Here is an 18951-nt window from a genome sequence, read left to right on the forward strand (position 1 = left end):
TCCCTTATCCACTCTCCTCTATGCACCAACCATGGGCTGTGGAAGTCTGGGAAAATAGAAAGATCCAGGGTGTCCGGATCGGTCACAAGGAACACAAGCTGAGCCTCTTTACCGATGATACATTACTTTAAGTGAATAAGCCAAGGGAATCTGTCCCGCGTTTGCTTCAGGGTCAATCCACATATGGCATGATGTCTGGATTTAAAATAAACCTGGACAAATCAGTGGCCTTCCCTGCACGATCGATGGGAGGACAAAGACCTTCAGTATATTCAAGAGCTTCTGTTCCAGGTCCATGATGAAAGGTTTCGCTGTCTGGGCATACAGATCCCTGGGGAACCTGGGTGTTTATTTGAGGATAATTATCTTCCTTTATAGACTGCATTAAAGTCAGATATAAATAGGTGTGGGAGACTATATCTCTCCTGAATGACTGCCTGAATTAAATTAAAATGACGATACTCCTTACATTTCTATTTTCATTCCAAATGCTGCCTACTCTTCATTTCTATATGAGGTGAGAGGCGTACTATTAAAATGTTGGTGTGGGGTGCCAAACCCAGGATAGCCTATGGGACCCTTGTTCTTCACAGAGGGGGATAGGATTCTCTGACTTTGAATTATATTTTAAGGCTGCACAACTGAGAGTAATGGTTGATCACCTGGACCAGGAAACAACAAAACAGTGGGTAGTATTGAAGAATGCGATTCTGACACTGGTTACATTGGGTGAATTGCTCTGGGTTTAACATGATGAAATCCTGAGACAGGTTATTGAGCATCCGGTCTTGGGAGTACTGTGGTTCATTTGGAAGGAGGGGAGTTATACTAGGTGGATGACATTGTGGCCTTTCCCCTTGAGCTGCATTTGGGCCCCCCACTGATAGACCTTATCGCAGAACCACTCAACCTCCAGTCCTGGTACGAGGCGGGCTTAAGTAGGGTGGGTCAGCTTTGGAAACATGGCAAGTTTCTATCCCATGACTGTTTAGGAAAGTGCCTCCAGATTAGACCAATACATATATTTCGATTTTTACAACTGAAAGGAGCTCTGTCTGATTTGAGATGGGGTCAATCTCTGCAGAGGACCGACATCCTTTGAAAGGACACTGGTCCTAGGGATGGGTACGAGAGGTCTTATAACTAGTTTCTACAAGGAGCTGCTGATGGCGGAACCGATTGTCTGAATAACTACTAGAGATCAATGGGCTAGAGATTTTGAAATGGATATTCAAGGCAGGCTTTGGTCCACGATGTGCTGTAAGGTCTCGCATTCCACAGTGTCCCTTCAGTATAGAATGCAGGCCGTTAAGCTACTGCACAGATGGCATTACTCTCCCAACAAATTGGCTAGAATGTATTCGATAGTGAATTCTAGCTGTTGGAAATGTGGGCAAGAAAGTGGTCATTATTTTTTATGTGGTAGAAATGTGGCCACATGCAGGTGCTTTGGGTGTTGTCTTGGATAAGAGACTTAGATGGGATTACGAGCACATTCTCACCATTATTGGTACGACTGGGAGTAAGTGATCAAGGCGATGAATAGTAAGACCTCAACCGTATTGCACAAGACCTTCTACTAGCTGCCAGGAGTTGTGTGGAAAAGTTATGGAAGGGAGCCAGGGTCCCGACGAAAAGAGAATGGCTTCACAGAGTGAGGGACATATATAATATGGAACATTTCACACACCTCCTTGATGAGACCAAGTCAGCCATATATGGGATTTGGCTTCCCTTCTTTCACAAATATGGGAAGTAGCCTTTTAGACGCACCTTAGGTCAAGCAATTGAATCAATTTGGAGGAGGATAATTAGTTACATTTGAATCTGTATTTATAGTTGGAACTGTATGCAACTCTAAAGCATATGAGGGTGGGCATTGCCGTTGCAACTAGGTGGGAATTTTTCACACTTGAAAGACCTGGGGGTGACAATGTATCAGTTTAAGATTCACTCAGATAGTGAGTATTTATTTATTGTACTTAGATTGTATGTGAGACTAAGCACTGCTCTTTGCACATGGATTGAATCTAGGGGATAGACATTGTTGTTTGTACAGCTAATCCATTTTTTCCTCTCGCACTCTGCACCTTCGTACTTAGCCGAAGGCACGGCCTCACTCCCGCACACCTCTGCACTCACATATAACACAAACACTATTGCACAATACCTCTGCCATAAGAATGAAGCTACCTTTCATGAAAAAACTTTGAACTGTAGCTACTCTCATCATTTTCTAGACATAACCTTTCCTGCTTAGTTCATAGTATACCTTCTTTCCGCCCATTCACATGCCATTCAGACATGGTGACTAGCAGGGTCTTAGCTACCCTCTCATAACTTTAATGGCCGAAATGCACACACGCATAATAGCACCTGCCAATTTTCCCATATTTTGGACATTGGTCCTCCTGAGGGTGTTCAACCAACAGTGCGTTGGGACTATATTTATGGTCAAAGGCGCTATACAAATGACAACATAAATGAATGAATAATTGCTTTACATGGAAAGGGGGGTTTGGGAGTGAGGGAAACAGGGTTTACCAGTGGAGAGCATCAGGGAAGTTTCCTAATGGTTATTTCTCATTGTATTTTCTGACGCTCTGTAACCGCAATGTTTTGCTTTTGAAAATGGTAAAAGGTAATAAACTTTGATTTTGAAAAAAAAATCCTTGCTCTCTCTGTTATCTGTAACGAGATTTTTCAAGCGTGTTTTTGTAGTCGTTGCACAAAGTCTGATTTAGCATAGATGGTGAGATGAACTGTGAGGGAGCATTGATTTTCATTTGTTTTATGTTTTTTTACGTTTTCTAAAAAAGGTATCAATGCAAACCCTGTTTTTGGAGAATATTCGGGATGATAGATTGGGTTAAAACTGCTGCAGGATTAGGCCATACTAGTGGCCAATGGAGTACAGCCTCAAGAGACCGCTCATCCTCCAGAAAGGGCTGGCCTAGCTCTGTGAGAACAGCATAGTTCGAAATAATCTTATATCTACTTCGGAGCTTGGTGGATCCATATCCTGTGATGCCAGCAAGATTAATGTCATGTGTTCGCACCTTTTATGATGCAATCGATGTCAAATGTGAAATCTCTTCCTGTGATTTCTTCGTGCAAGTAATATAACTTTTGCAACAACAGGCATTTTTGTGAAAGGACATCCCTGAAGCAGAGTGGAATAACCATTATCTACGTTGCTCTAGAATAGGCAAGAGGACATGGGTTCCAGTCATTCTATATTCATAAAATCACACAGACAATTGATACCCTGTTTAATTGCTGGATACATATTAGAGGCATGTTATTGAGGGTGATTCATTAAGTTTCCATGGTTGTAATGCGTATCTGAAAGAATCCCCTACACGGGTCCCTCTAGTAGGAGAACCCAGTTATTCTAGACATGTTGCTTTGCCCTCTGTGGAGGATCCCATGGACGGAAGATCTGCTGACACATGTTTGCAACAGAGGGCTTCACCTCAGTCCCAGGATGCAGTGTCTTCATGCCTGGCTATTGAGAGTTTGAGGAAGAATTGGGATCTCCCAGAGGAAGTCCTTCCCATCCACCAAATCCATATTTGCTCGTCGCTAGCATGAGATGGTGTTGGGCCAGGAAGATTGGCCGAATGTAATTCTCTACCAGCAAAGTTTAGGAGTTTTTACTGTCATTGGCCATTGCATGTCTTAATATTGGTACAGTTAAGGACTATTTAGCTGCCTCCTCGAAACCAGACATAAGATAGCTATTCTGTCTGGCAATTTTTAAAAGCGCCCACTTAACAATTTGTTGTTCGCTTCTGGGACTTTAAATTGCTCCTCACATTTCTAATGGCAGCTACGTTTGAGCCTTTACATTTGTGTCCCTAAAAGCTTCTTTCTTTTAAAGTGGCCTTTTTTAGTGGCAATCATGGCTGAAAGAGTGTCAGAGCTCCAGGCTCCTCTGGCTTCACCTTTCTTGTAGATTTCAAAAGAAAAAGTTAAGCCTTCTTTCTTGCCTAAGTGGTAACAGATGTTCCCCTACCACAAAACATTAATCTTCCGGTAGTTTCTTCTCCTCCACAACCCTCAAAAATAGACAAATGTTTACATAGGACCTAAGCAAGCCTTGACATTTTACTGGTCTTTAACTAAGGAATTTTGCCTCGATAATCAGTTATTCGTAGGATTTGAAGGTCCCAAAAAAGGAGGAGCCATAACTAAACAAACTATTTCACGATGGATTGTTCTCTGTATAAAAGAGTTGGCCTACAAAAAGGTTTCAGTAGTGTTAAAAGCACATTTTACAAAAGACTGGTAGCTCTTTCGGCACCACAAACGGGTGTTCTAATGCAAAACATCTCTCAAGCGGTCACTTGGGCTTCGTTGCACACTTTCATTACCTTGGCGGGTCAAGATGCGAAAGTGTGTAATTCAGTTCTTCAGACATGGCTGGGTTAATGTGCAAATGCTTCAGCTTTTTCACCTCCAGATTTTTCTGGATATAGCTTTGGAAGACTTTCAGAAGATGGATGGAACCATTAGAAGAACAAATTGCTTACCTCTGGTGATTTTCTTTTTGATGGATACGTTAATTCCTTCCCCAGGTCTTCATCGACCAACCGCCTACACCTCCAATCTGAATTGGAATTTTGCAAATTCTTTTCACTTAAATTGTCGAGAGTTCACATGCTGTGCTGCAGTTATGCCATTCCTTGCGTGTGCCCGTACGTCAAGGCCTGTCATGGAGAAAATGGCCGAGGAGTAGTGACAAAATCGAGCATGGAGCCACATGGCTCCTGGTGACTACAGAAACACCTCCCGAAGAAAACTGTATCTGGACTGAATTGCAAAGATGATATTACTGGTGATAAGTGATTTGCTCTTTCTGACAAAAATAAGCACTTATCAGATCCCTAGAAGATTAAAAGAAGTAATACTCTGCCATGAACCTTACCCAGTCCCAGAACCCCTTTTGGAGTGAGGTACTATGGCTGGCTATATGGATACAGTCAAGACTTTCAGCAGGTGAGGTAGGCATTTCCACCCTAGACTATACTCACACTGCACCCACATGATTTAACTTAAGCCTGTACACTTTTTTCCTCTCCGCCGGTTGAATGAATTAAACCCTACAAGTCTATCTCCTTGAAAGGACTACCAGGCTGCCTAACACTAACTCAGACATGATACACCGCAAGCTACAATGCAGAAATATCCACATTTTACAGCACCTTGTTGAATCATGTGAAGCACCCTCCAATAATAGGTGAAGCACAAACCTGTCGACTGCCACACTGTCTTAATCTTAATTCTATGTGTGAAGCACTACAAATAATGTGAATGATTGAATCTTGTATGTTTATTTAATTTTTTTATTTATTGTTATGGCTGAATCTTCAACCTTTCAACATCATTAAAAGCATTAAAATTGAATGATTCCACATTTCATTTAACATTTCATCAATTCTCTTAAATTTCTCGTGATTAAAATAACATAGCATATCATCTTCAATTTATCCTTGTTTTAAATTAGCTTCAATAATTCGAGGTTGATAATCCATTTAGCTATGGCCCTTACATAATTTCAATTAAAAAGATTTTTAAGGTTTTAAATATTCCCTATATCCAGTGCTTCTAAAAATCTAACAGTGGCTAGAACCAGTGGGGCATATTCCCCACAAAAAATCGTTGCCCAGGCATTATCCTCTGCTAAATCTTTGAAATTAATGAAATACTTTTTCAAATATAGTTTCCTTAATACACAAAATTTTGGACACATTGGGCCTCATTCCGCGGTAGGCAGTAAGTAACGGTTCTTACCGACATGGTGCAAATAACGTGTCCGTGTAGTAACTAGCCCGCTAATTGCGTGCCATTATGAGTATGCGGGCACGAGCTTTGCGCCATGCCGGTAAGGACACTACCGCCATGCCGTTAAAGGCCCCAAAAAGTCCCTTAGCGGCATCAAGGAAAGCGCTGATAGCACTTGCGCCACCCATGAATCCGGCATTGGCGGTCACTGCTAAAATCGGTGACCGCTAATAGCAGTGACCGTAAATAAGCGGAACCGGAAGTAGCGTCATCGCACAGGAACGGGAAAGAGCACGGCGGCCATCTTTAAAAACACAATCCATTGCCATCCTCTGCCTCCAGGACCTGCAGCAACACTACAGCTGGCCAAACTTAACCCTACAACGCCTGAGAATGCCCAAGGCCCTAAAGCAAGGTGCAGCGCTCCAGTGCAAGGAACGCTTCTCCAATGAGGAACTGACAATGTTGGCAAACACACTAGCTGCTAACGCAGAAGTTGTTTTTTCGCACGACATGCGGCGTCCCGCACTGATTAAAAAAAAGGAGATCTGGGCAAAGGTGGCACGGAAAGTCAGTGCGGTAGGCTCCACCCCCCGCACTGTAAAGGACATACGCAAGCGGTGGGACAATCTGCGCCTCCGTGTACGGAGCATACTTGCAGCCAACAGGAGCCTGGCCATGGGTACAGGAGGCGGAGGAGGATCCCCAATCAAGATGCAAGAGTGGGAGGAGACATGTGCCAGCACCATTGGCATCGAATCCATTGAGGGAGTGGGTGAAATGGAGCGCGGTGTGCCGTCATCGTCAGACGGCGGTGAGTGTCCACACAAAACACTGCAATGCAAAGCATGAGGTACTCCCCCAAATGTGACCTGGAAATTAGCTAATGGATGGGGCATCACACACACATGTACACAACCCTGCCCATATGCTGTGCACATCCCCACACAACCACATGCATGCAGCACCTCAGACACGTGTCACCCTGACTCATGCCTGTATGACCCACCCATCTGGCTAACAACCTGTATGGCCAAACTTGAAGTCCAAATGCACAGAACTGCAGCAACAACAACATATGCATGATGCACGTTGACCCATCACCAATGCTATCCCTCTCTTGGTCCCCCACAGGCTCACAATCTGACAGTGAGGAACAGGACTCTGCGACGCAGGCCCCAACACCAAAGAAGCAGGCCAAGGGCATGAAAGTAGGCACCAAGCCCAGCACATCGAGGGGCACTGGGAAAACTGGACTGCCGCAGAGGGACAAAGCCACACATGTGCCCACGTCACCAAGGCGTGAAAGGCCGTCCGACAATGTGGTAGCACCCACACCAGCTATACCCACCACGCAAGAGCCAGTTGCAGAAGGATCACTGTCCGCCGCAAACAGCTCGATTGGCGAGGCAGCTGCCACGGCACCCATTTCAGATGTCGAGGAAACGTGCATTACACCCGTGGAACACCACACACCCAGCCCGCAGCAGTCAGCCCAACACAGCCCACGCCCCACATCAAATGCCAGCAGCCATGAGCTGTCTGATGGTGAGTGTGTGGCAGGGAGCTGGAGTCCCATGGAGTCATCACCTGATGGCGGACACATGCCACAAGCTGCGTCAAGAACCATCAAACGCAGGCCCAGAGACCATGGCATCAGCATCATACGACAGCGCCAGGAGGAGCTGACTGCGCTGGTTGGCCAGCATGTGAGCGAGGGTGTCCTGGCGAGGGAGGAGTGCCGGGAACATGCCAAGGGCATTAAACAAGCTATTGAAGCCAGCACCAACCGCATTTGCGACAAATTATCAGCTGTGAGGCAGGTCCTCACCCGCATCGCAGATGCTATGGAGAGCCAGCATCCCGAACAGGGACTGGACCAACCGAGCACCTCCTCCTCTGCCAGCTCAAGGCAGACCAGCCCCCTGCGCAGGTCCATACGGGCCATGCAGCGCACAAACGTGCAACCATCCAATGCTGGTAGAGGAGGTGGGAAGTAGGAGAAGCCTGATGTTGGTGACTCGTGTACACTGATGCTGCACTGAAGTGCAAGCCATGTTTGGGGGCATTGTGAGGGGAAGGGGGAGAGGGTGTTTGGGGGAATTGTGGGGGAGGGGGGAAAGGGTGTTTGGGGTAGTTGTGGGGGGAGGGGAAAAGGGTGTTTGGGGGAGTTTTGGGGGGAGGGGGGAAAGGGTGTTTGGGGTGGAGGGTCCATGCACTTCATAATCTTATAATACTTAATACACCCATTGTGTCATGAAAAATCACATGAGTGGACATTCTTCATTGTGTATGCGTGCTTTATTGCCGGACAGTGACCAGTGTTCTTTTCCCCACAACACCCATTGCCCTGAGTCCCACATCCATTGCATCCTCTTCATCCATGTGTATTAGAAATATTGGTCTTATCAGATGCTGGCGCACAGCACGTCCCTCCTGTGCATCGCCGCCTGCATGACATGCAGCCCCATCTTCTCCCTCCTCATCCTCACCAGGTGGTTGCAGTTCAATGTCAGTGGGCAGAGGCACATTCCGTCTGAGGCACATATTGTGCAGCATGACACATGCCATGGTGATCTTGGCCACTTTCTCATGCCCGTACTGTAGTGCCCCACCCAACTTGCTGAGGCAGCAAAACCGTGTCTTCAAAAGGCCAAATGTATGCTCAATCACCACACGGTACGGGTATGTGCACGATTGTGGTCCTCTTCGTGCCTGTTCTGTGGGTTCCGGACAGAGGTAAGGAGCCACCTCTTCAAGGGATAGCCAGCATCACTTGCATGGGTGCAACAATGGATATGTGTAAGTGATTGCATCAAATGGAACCAGTACCTATCACACACAAGTCAACTTTGATTTGTGGATGACATCCACATATCCCTACATGCATGGAGGTAATAAAAGTAACTGCAATGTGGGAAGGTGATCTAGTCCTTGCAAGTGTTCATGCACTGTGCATGCCTACGGCAGTTGTTGCCATGAACTAGGTGATGTGTAGTCATTCGTATCCTTTGGTCCTGTCAACGTTGGAACCAGACTCCTAGTTATCTGCCATTCCAAACTTGATGTCCCCATGTTGGCATGCAGCACTTCTGTTGTGGTGTTCGGGTGAGTTTCCGTATATTAGCTTCAGGTGATCCCTTTCTATGCACAGTAAGGTCGCATTTCCGTTGTGATGCTGTTCAGCGGACATTTGCATTGGCCATATTGGCAGCATGTTGCTGCATTGTGTTGTGGAGGGTACGGTCTGATGATGTGCAGTGTACATGTGGAGGATATGACATTGTTGCAGTAATGGCTTATTGTCATTGTTGTGTAGTTTACGTCTTGCATATGGTTTTCATGTGTCAGATTCAGTCTGGCCTGCCTTGGGGGACAATGGTGTATTTCAGTATGGGCATTGTTTAGTCTGTCAACAGATCTCACCCAGTTGGAGTACGCATCTCTCACCCCCCCATCACACCCAGTTGGAATATGCATCTCCCCCCCAATCACACCCAGTTGGAGTATGCATCTCTCCCCCCCAATCACCCCCAGTTGGAGTATGCATCTCTCCCCCCCAATCACACCCAGTTGGAGTATGCATCTCTCCCCCCCACCAATCACACCCAGTTGGAGTATGCATCCCCCCCATCACACTCAATTGGAGTATGCATCTCTCCCCCCCAATCACACCCAGTTGAAGTATGCATCTCTCCCCCCCCCAAATCTACTCCCCACATCACACTGCCATGTGCTTGCCATGCTACTCACCGAGTAGCCAGGAACATTGTCCGGCCTGTCACTCCATGTAGCGTGGTATCGTTGAGTTACGCAGGACCATTGAATCATGGGTTGATCCGGGATATCGGGCACAACAATGTTTGATGATCTTGTTAGAGTCACATACCATTTACACGTTGATGGAGTGGTATTGCTTTCGGTTTTGGTGCACTGCTTCCATGGCATGTGGGACCACCAATTCCACATGGGTGCAGTCGAGGGCCCCGATGCAACTTGGGATGCCTGCCAGTGAATGGAAGCCAACTTTGGTGTTAGATATCTCCTGGGCAGTCTGTGGCAGGGGTATGTGTTCACTTGTGTGCTTCAGGAGGGCATCGAGCACCTGGTTCAGCGTGCATGAGAATACTGGTTGTGATATGCCATGCATCTGCCTTACCGTGTGCTGGTAGGTACCTGTGGCCAGGAAGTGGAGCACAGAGACCACCTTCAGTAGAGGGGGGATGGCAGTACGGATGCCTATGAGGCTGACGATGTCGTTGTGTATCATGACCACAATGGTGGTGATGGTATCCCGGTCCAGACGGTACAGGGTGTGGATCTGCTCAGGGGTTAGGTTGAATGGACTGGCTCTGATTCTGGGGATTGGTGGCTGCCTCTGTGGTACAACTGCCTACACTGGTGGGGCATGCTGTGCCTGTCTCGCCCTCCTTCTCCTCCTGCGTCTCCTCTGTGCTACCTGTTGTTGTTGTTGCTGTTGCAATGCAATCATGTCCTCCAGCCCCAGGATTGCTACTAGTATTGGAATCATTTTGGTGTGTGAATGGGTGTGGGAAGGGGTGTGGTGTGCTCCTTTTGTGCTGGCCCAGTCTACATTGCCTCCACCTGTGCTGATTGTGTGCACCTGTGGCAGTTGGGAACACTGCACATGGCCCTTTACGGGTGGTTCGCGATGGCGGTATTTCTGCCATTCCGGTATCCGCTTTTTTGGCCTGATTCATGTCGGTATTTGCATGTCCGCCTGACTTGTGATGTACTCCTATTTCCGCCATGCCGCTATTGCCAGCATGAGGGGTCGCGTGCCCACGCCCATGCCGCTATTAGTGGCACCGTTCTTTGCGGTTTCGCTAATAGCGGGTAGGCGGGTCGTAATAGACCGGAGCGGTTAGCGATGCCGGTAATCCTCTACCGGCATCGTTTTTCCCTTACCTCCTACCTCGTAATGAGGCCCATTGTAATCAAATGTCTAAATGTTTCAGTCTCCTTTCCACAAAATCGACACATTTGTTACCTCTCTTGTCAGCCACAAATTTAGGGGCAGTTTTAAAAATGTCCTCCGGATTTTGTCACATGGGAAACAACTTAAGTACTTTGGCAAAGAGTTCAGTGCTCTACATTCATATACATAATTAGTAATAATCTTTTATTCATAACATTGCTCGATGGTACTACACCAATCAAATCTTCACAACATAATGATGGCCTTCTCAGACCTTTCAATTAAGGTTTTAAGCGAAGTAGTAGCTTCATGCAGTCAATTTAGACCATCCCCCTTCCAACCTGACGTAAGCCCTGGCCGGAGGTCCTTAATCAATGGTCTTATCAGTCAGAGAATAGAATCTTGCTTCCCCATCAGAATTTTTCTCAAAGTCAGAAACTTCCATTTCACAATCACTGACAAAGAAAGCAGGCCCAACTCATATTGTATGATCTGAATTAGGCCCCCTACCTACCCCCTGAAAGTCCTAGGAACTTCTTCCAGAATTGGCCCTCAAACTTGTTCCAATCCAGATTTAGCAAAAATAACTTTACTTCTATAGCATACGTTACCGTTGGGACCACCTTCTGTTTATGAAACAGCAATAATAATCGGACATTTTTGTGCAGAATCAAAAAAATGTGGGAATCTACAATATAAGTTTGTTTCTAAACATAGTTTTTGCCCAGCTATCACTCATCTGGATCCCATCTATACCCATGAACTATCATTAACAGAGAGTTACACATTTTCATGATTGGTGTTTTTATTTTCTACATCACTTTAGGCTTAAAAATCATCACATTTTATTTTTGTGTGTTGATTTTAAACCCATTTGCTTGACAATATAAGTGCAGGCCTCTGGAGACCCACAGCTTTTTGGTCCACAAGGGGGAGATCATCCGCATAGAGAACCAATGGGAGTGGGTAAATCCCCAATTATGGTGGGAAGGTTCTGGCTTTCCTCAGGAAGCTCCCTACGTTTGATATATATAGAGTAAACAAAGCACAGGCTAAAATGCACCCCTTCTTTAATCCATTGGCCATCAGGATAGAATTGGATATTAGTCCTTGGCAATTTTAATCTGACTTCTATAGATGTTTCTGAATGTAACTCTTTTAATAGGACAGCCCCTTTTTTCAAGCTTGAACCGCAATTTAGAGAGATCGACCAAATCAAAAGCTAGTTTAAAATCAATGAATGCCAAGAAAATGGGTTGGCCTGTGCGATAAATGTGCCCCTTTATTTACACTAGAGCTACCAAATTTACTGAAGTTCCCAACCCTGTGACAAATCCTGACTGGAACATATCAAATATTTTCACTTTGTTTACTCAGGCCAATAATTGCTTCAGAATCAGCCTAGCAAAAATCTTGGCCGATACATCGAGCAACGCTATTGGATGGTAATTTAGAGGGTTGTCACGTGCATCCTTCTTAAAAAACGGGTTTAGCACTGACTTTTTCCAAGAGCCGGGGACCCTGCTATCATCCAAAATGATCTTAAACATTAATGGTAGTATATTTGCCCATTCATCCAGGTGGGCTTTCAACATCCTACTTGACATCCCATCAGGGCCGGGTGGTCGTGAGTTGCTTATCTTTACTATAATCATCTTAATGTTCCCACGATTGTGCTGGAGGTACCACTGAATAATGTCCATCTTGTCTTTATCTCTTGGACCTCGGTCGGGGGCCAAAAACAGTGCTTCAAAATGAGCAATCCATACCTCTTTTGGTATCACATTTGCTTGCAAAACCCATTGGTTAGCCATGTTATTGAAATGTAATAAAGCCTATATTGCTGCACTACTTCTGGATGCTAGACCTGCTAGCATTGTTTCAGCCTCTCTTTACCATTAGTACTTTATGCCGTCTGAGCCAGTTTTTTAGTTTCTGTTTGAGGGGCTTATTTGTTTTCAGTCCTCCTTCCCTGGAGTTTAATCTAACCCATCTAATATCGCTTCTGGTTTCCCTCTTTTTTGATTGGACCTCAGCATCAAAATATGTTTATGTGATGGGTCCGAACGCCTCAAGCTGGATTCTTTGAATAGGAACTGGTTTAATAGACTCAGGCACTCTTGTATCTGCTGTGTCTTTTCCCTGAAGAGGTTCTTTAAAACCTCCAGCGATTTACTAGACCAAATAAAACAATTTATTCCCGTTGCTACCATCACATGTCCCCTATATATATCCTTTATATGTGGTGATATCGGGAAGGAACAAGTACTAGTGACCAGATCATGATCACTTTTTGTATACGGAATCACTTTTAAGTCTTCTATCCATCCATATAAATTACTTGATACAAAGAAATTGTTGAGAGTTGTCGGATATAGGCCGCTGGACCATGTGGGACATGGGGGAAATGTCACTTTTCAAAGTGCCATTTACTATCAGGAAATCTCTACTTGTCATTAAATCCATCTAAGCCTTAGTTCTTAACTTTTTTCCCCCTTTTGAATTGGATAGACACTAAATATTCTGGTACCCCACTATCACCATCCATTTAATAGCGGGTCCAGAGCACACAAATCCAATAGGAGCATCACTCCCTTCAAAAACACCTCCATAATTATCCCCAAAGGATTCCAGTACAAATTAAACCGAATGAACCAGGTTCCCTTCTTGTCTCCGTCAACCAGGACAGATGTGATAACTGGGTAAACTCATTTGGGGACAATCATGGATGCAGGTCCAATCCTAGTCTGTATCTACACACCGTTAAGAGGCTTGTATCTTTATGCTGATTCATATTTATATATTCAACTGTACCTGAGTGTTACAATAAGTCATATAAAAATATACAGTGCCCTGGCACCCGAGGGCCATAGGAGTGTTAAGTAAAATAAAATGTGAAAATAGTCACAGATAATGGGGATTTCCACATTTGTATCCACATAAAAATGAGGGAAAGCCCACTTTCAATGCTTGGCTGCAAAAAGCATATCTGCATTTGTTAATAATGAGGAGGATGTGAGGCCCCTTGCAATGACACATTGCTGCCGCTACAGTGAAAACAGCACAACGTGCCATTTGTGGAGGGTCCACTTAATTGTTAATGCAGCCGCTGGTTGTTTGGGAACCTATGGTCTGTTTCTCCGATGATGCAAGTGGGTATGATGCATGAAAAACACAATTGCATGTGCTTCAGTCCCTGATATATACTTGGCTTGGCCAATAGATCCATACTCTCCACAGCTGTGATATTTGCATTCCAGATGAGTAATATTTCCCTTTCTTTTTTACACCTAGCCCAGACATGCCTGAAAATGAAGCAACGTTTGCCATCACAGCCGGAGGAATCGGGGATGCAAAGGAATGAAGAGGGTGCCATGCAGGTAGTGAGGATTAACTCAAGAGAAGACATCAGCAAGTGCTAATAGTCTGGGACTCCTGTACATACACGGTCTTTGAGCGCCCTTTGTTCTTTGTACCATCGCTTGTTATATTACACATAATTAATGTGATTTTATTTGAAATGTTGGATTCCCTCGACTACAACCTTTGATACTTGTGTCATTATTCATCGCTTTACCCAGATGATCAAAATTCAAAAGTCATAGCTCTGATGTCAGATGCTCTGAGCTGTTGAAATTAGCACAGACCCTAGGAGTAGTTTTACTGTGTGAAGAATGTGGGATCTGTGGTATTGGCGAGATCTTTATCACAATTCATAATAACTAGGGCAGTCATGCTGGTCCAGCAGGAACACAGGAAAAAACGTTTCAATATTTATTAAAATCAAAAATAAAATATAAAGTGTGTTATTTTTTATTTATTTTCGAATTGAAAAATATAGAAGAAGGAAATGGTTGGATCAAGGTCACTTCCTGTTTACAGCTACTTTGCAGCCTTGTCCCATCATGTAATGCACCAGAAACAACCTCTCAGTTGGATTAGCGATCACTCACTTCCCTCTTCACTATCCTTGATTATGAAGTATTTCCTACCTAACGACAGAACGGTATTTAAGAAAAAACGTCATACTCACTGAGTGTACTACCGTAGCTCTTGCCAAGGTCAGTCCTCTTTCTGGACCTATAAGAGAGCTTGGATCTGCCCTCTCTGCATAGTTTCTACTTCTGGCAATAGAAATGAAAGGACAAGTCTACAGCTGGGCTTGCAGGTGTGGTGAAGAACAGGCAAAATAAATATAGGAGGTATTACCAGACAGGGGTCACTCATAGATGGCATATGGCAATTCCAACCCCATACTATGCTGGATCTAGGGTTTGGTAGGGAGGAAACAATGGAAAAAGCCACAAGAGCAGCGGTAGTCACTGAGGAAATCATAAACAGATCAAACAAGCAGGCAAGTGTAACTATTTTCTTGAGGGTGATTTCCTTATTGCTGACACTGATTACATCAATAGGATCAGAAAAATCTGCATGGTGGTGTGCTAAGGATTGCTGCTCAGTGAGCTGAAGAGCAGGTGATTTCCACAAATTAGCCCCCAAGATGTCAAAGTGCACCTACAAAACAAACAGAGGGAAGAGAAGGGAATCGACTAGATAATATAGCTCTTGGTGTGAAGATCTGGGACAGGCACAGGAGGGGTGAAGGATTATGACCCAGTGAGATTAAGAGATCATCACATGAGCTACACAGGGGAGAGAAAAGAGGCAGGTCTCCCTCCCCTTATCAAACCAAAGTCAATGGACAGAAGTGCTGAATTACAGGTTAAAGGAATGGTTCGGTCAGAAACATTATTGTCTCTATGGTTCGGCCATGTGTTTTTAACCATAATTCGATCGATCGTACAAACATTTCCTATGCACCTTACCCGAGTTTTCGTCTCTTGAACACAAGCAAAATCAGGCAGCAAGGCGCGGCCATCTTGTGATAATCTTATCACTTGCCGCATCGTCCTGGGTGACCTGCGTTTGCGGCGCTAAATCATATCCCCCGCCCCTGAGCCTGACATCACTAGACGCGTACCGCCCATTTCACAACGCCAAAGCACGTCCCGTGTCAACAATCTCTGCGCCTCAGCTAATGACGTCTGACCATGGAAACGGCAGGAAGCCTCTTTCCTCGATAAGTATAAACAGAGCATTTCACAACACAGAACAGCAGATTTTCTTTTCCATTCCTCTCGCTGTATTTCTTTGAGTATTCTGTGACTCGTTTCTGTGCTCTGGTCAGCTACCTTCGTTGCTTGTAGCCCATGTGAACAGATACCAATACGACTGCTATAAATTATTTTTGTTTCTTTACCACACAATGGCAACAATAATGCCCTACCTGTACGAGCCCGAGTATTCCGAGGAGGAATTACTGGAAAGAGGAAGCTCTGTAAATGATGGGGATTTGGACAACAGTTGGGCAGATATTTCAACAGATGAAGAGCCTGGGCCTAGTCGCATGGATGGTGTTTTCACCTGGAGTACCTGCAATTGGTGCGCGCTAATTTTAACCGAGGTGGAGAACTGCTGCTGCCGAGGAAACTCTGGATGCTTGTCCTACATATCGCAAGGCGATCCACAGCCGCAATGCGTTACTGAGCTGCCAGACTTCACGGCAGTCTGTCCCACACGGTCCGTGTTGAGGATTATGATGGTGCTTATGCACGAACTTCGCGCAACAGTTCGCCCTCATAATCCAAGTAACGAGTAAATATAGTCTGGTTGTGATGTCAGTTAGGCCACTACTATTTCACGGTTGTCCCCTATATTCTCGTAACTTCCAGATATCATTGTCATATCCGTTTAGTCTTCCAATTGTCTATTAATAGTCGCATAAAAGTCATTCAATATTGTGCAGTGTCTAGTTAGCATTTGTCCTGGCAAAAATGCCATTGCATAGAAGAATTGTCATTGACAACTAAGGTTTAATACACTTTTCTTGGTCATTTAAAAACAGATTGTATCTTTCTCTTTCATAGGTGGTACCGCCTGGTGGCCTATCATTCGTACACATGGTGGCTTCATGGGAGGCTTGGACACCGCGCTCGACGAGAAATACCCGCCTGTGTCGTTGGCGCCATTAGACAAACTTTCCCCAGTGATAGCGGTCAATACAGGGGATTTTCCCTCGCTGAGCTGCAACAAGACCTTTACAATGGGCCTCATTACGACCCAGGCGGTAACCATGGCGCTATTAGCGCCATGGTTGCCGCCAGAACCTTACCGATTCCGCCATGGTGAATGGAGCAATTACCGCCCCATTCCAAGGTTGGCGGGGGCGGTAATTCCCCATTCACCAGGGCCCTTCCCCATTCCCATTTTTGCCCCCATAGGGCTCAATGGGAATGGGGAAGGCGGTAATAATGGTACTGCAAATTGCGGGACCGTTATTACCTCCAAAGACCCTTTGCAGGTCCTGTCCTTAATGCCTGGTAAAACCAGGCGTTAAGGGAGGACCCGCAAAGGGACCTCGGAATAGGGCGGTAAGGGATTACCGGCACCAGTGCCCTTACTGGTACCGGTAATCCCTTACCGCCTGGGTCGTAATGAAGCCCAATGTCTAGTATTTTTGTGCCATCAAAATAAGGAACCAAATAAAACACAACATATTTTTTATCAATGGTTGTTTCAGTTTTTAAGTGAATCAAGTGTGTCTCCATTCAGCAGTGTTCCGGTGCCTTGTCTGCACGCCTCCCGGCCCATTCATCCCACCCCCGACTATCAAAGGCAGTTCGCACCAGTGGATGTGCGCTGCCATGGGGTGCTGTCAGGGGCGCGAACGGCCAAGGTGCCAAACGACATGTACACTTCAAAAGGTATCTTACGCGCAGGGGTCATTGTTCACATGGCCTCCTCAGACCCCGTGTCTCCAGGCAGGCTCCCCTGAAGCAGACCGTGCCCCTGCAATCCACTTAAGGTGTCTCCATTCAGCAGTGTTACGGTGCCTTGTCTGCACGCCTCCCGGCCCATCCATCCCATCCCCCACTATCAAAGGCAGTTCGCACCAGTCCAGTGGATGTGCGCTGCCATGGGGTGCTGTCAGGGGCGCGAACGGCCAAGGTGCCAAACAACATGTACACTTCAAGGTATCTTACGCCCAGGGGTCATTGTTCACATGGCCTCCTCAAACCCCGTGTCTCCAGGCAGGCTCCCTTGAAGCAGACTGTGCCCCTACAATCCACATAAGTGTATCTCCATTCAGCAGTGTTCCGGTGCCTTGTCTGCATGCCTCCCGGCCCATCCATCCCACCCCCCACTATCAAAGGCAGTTCGCACCAGTGGATATGCGCTGCCATGGGGTGCTGTCAGGGGCGCGAACGGCCAAGGTGCCAAACAACATGTACACTTCAAAAGGTATCCTACACCCAGGGGCCATTGTTCACATGGCCTCCTCAGACCCTGTGTCTCCAGGCAGGCTCCCCTGAAGCAGACCGTGCCCCTGCAATCCACATAAGTGTGTCTCCATTCAGCAGTGTTCCGGTGCCTTATCTGCACGCCTTCCGGCCCATCCATCCCACCCCTCACTATCAAAGGCAGTTCGCACCAGTGGATGTGCGCTGACATGGGGTGCTGTCAGGGGCGCGAACGGCCAAGGTGCCAAACAACATGTACACTTCAAAAGGTATCTTATGCCCAGGGGTCATTGTTCACATGGCCGCCTCAGACCCCGTGTCTCCAGGCAAGCTCCCATGAAGCAGACCGTGCCCCTGCAATGTACATAATACCACGGCATATACACGTCATTCATTCACAAACACACCCCTTTTTGTTATTCTTTATAAACCACTGGATATTTACCATGAGAACATCTTTGAGCACTGCAAGTCAACTCGTGAACGTGCTACTCTGTGACTGCTTCGAGTGAACTCGTCAGTGTGCTACCTGTGAACATCTCCCTGTTCTTCTGCCACTAATTACTCGCTTGCTGAATCCAACTGTTTGTTCGTCAAGGTAAGGGCATGTATCCTAATCACATCTCCTTCATTTGTAAATTTATATCTATTCCGAAGTATCGAACTGCATTGCTATTGACTTGAGTTTCTTTTGTTATGTTATCGATATATCCATTTTTATCAGTGTCAATTGGCATCGTATTGCATTCTTCGTGGACCGTGTCTATTATATAAGCATGTTTCCTTTTCATGCACGATAGTACATTCAAGAGACAAGTAACATGTTCTGATTTTCAACACATCAATGAATCGCTTCTGCAATTTATCCCGTAATACAGCCGCACACGCTGCACTGGTATTGCTGTGGTGCCCAAAAGAAAGCGT

The 18951-nt window shown here is 45.7% G+C and overlaps 1 protein-coding gene across 2 annotated transcripts in view; it reads left to right on the plus strand.

Annotated features, from left to right (window-relative positions):
* DMC1 (DNA meiotic recombinase 1) overlaps positions 1-18951 on the plus strand; it is a 1020186-nt gene that overhangs the window by 966576 nt on the left and 34659 nt on the right. The window contains exon 14 of one of the 2 annotated variants that reach the window (XM_069652814.1): positions 14021-14106. In XM_069652814.1, coding sequence (XP_069508915.1) covers positions 14021-14090 — 70 coding nt within the window. In that variant the 3' untranslated portion in view covers positions 14091-14106. Of the gene's footprint in view, positions 1-14020; positions 14506-18951 lie in introns of those variants that run through there. The other variant, XM_069652812.1, reaches the window with a different exon arrangement.

This window comes from Ambystoma mexicanum, chromosome 3q (genome assembly GCF_040938575.1).
Source record: "Ambystoma mexicanum isolate Mex_15411 chromosome 3q, UKY_AmexF1_1, whole genome shotgun sequence".
Taxonomy (NCBI): Eukaryota; Metazoa; Chordata; class Amphibia; order Caudata; family Ambystomatidae; genus Ambystoma; species Ambystoma mexicanum.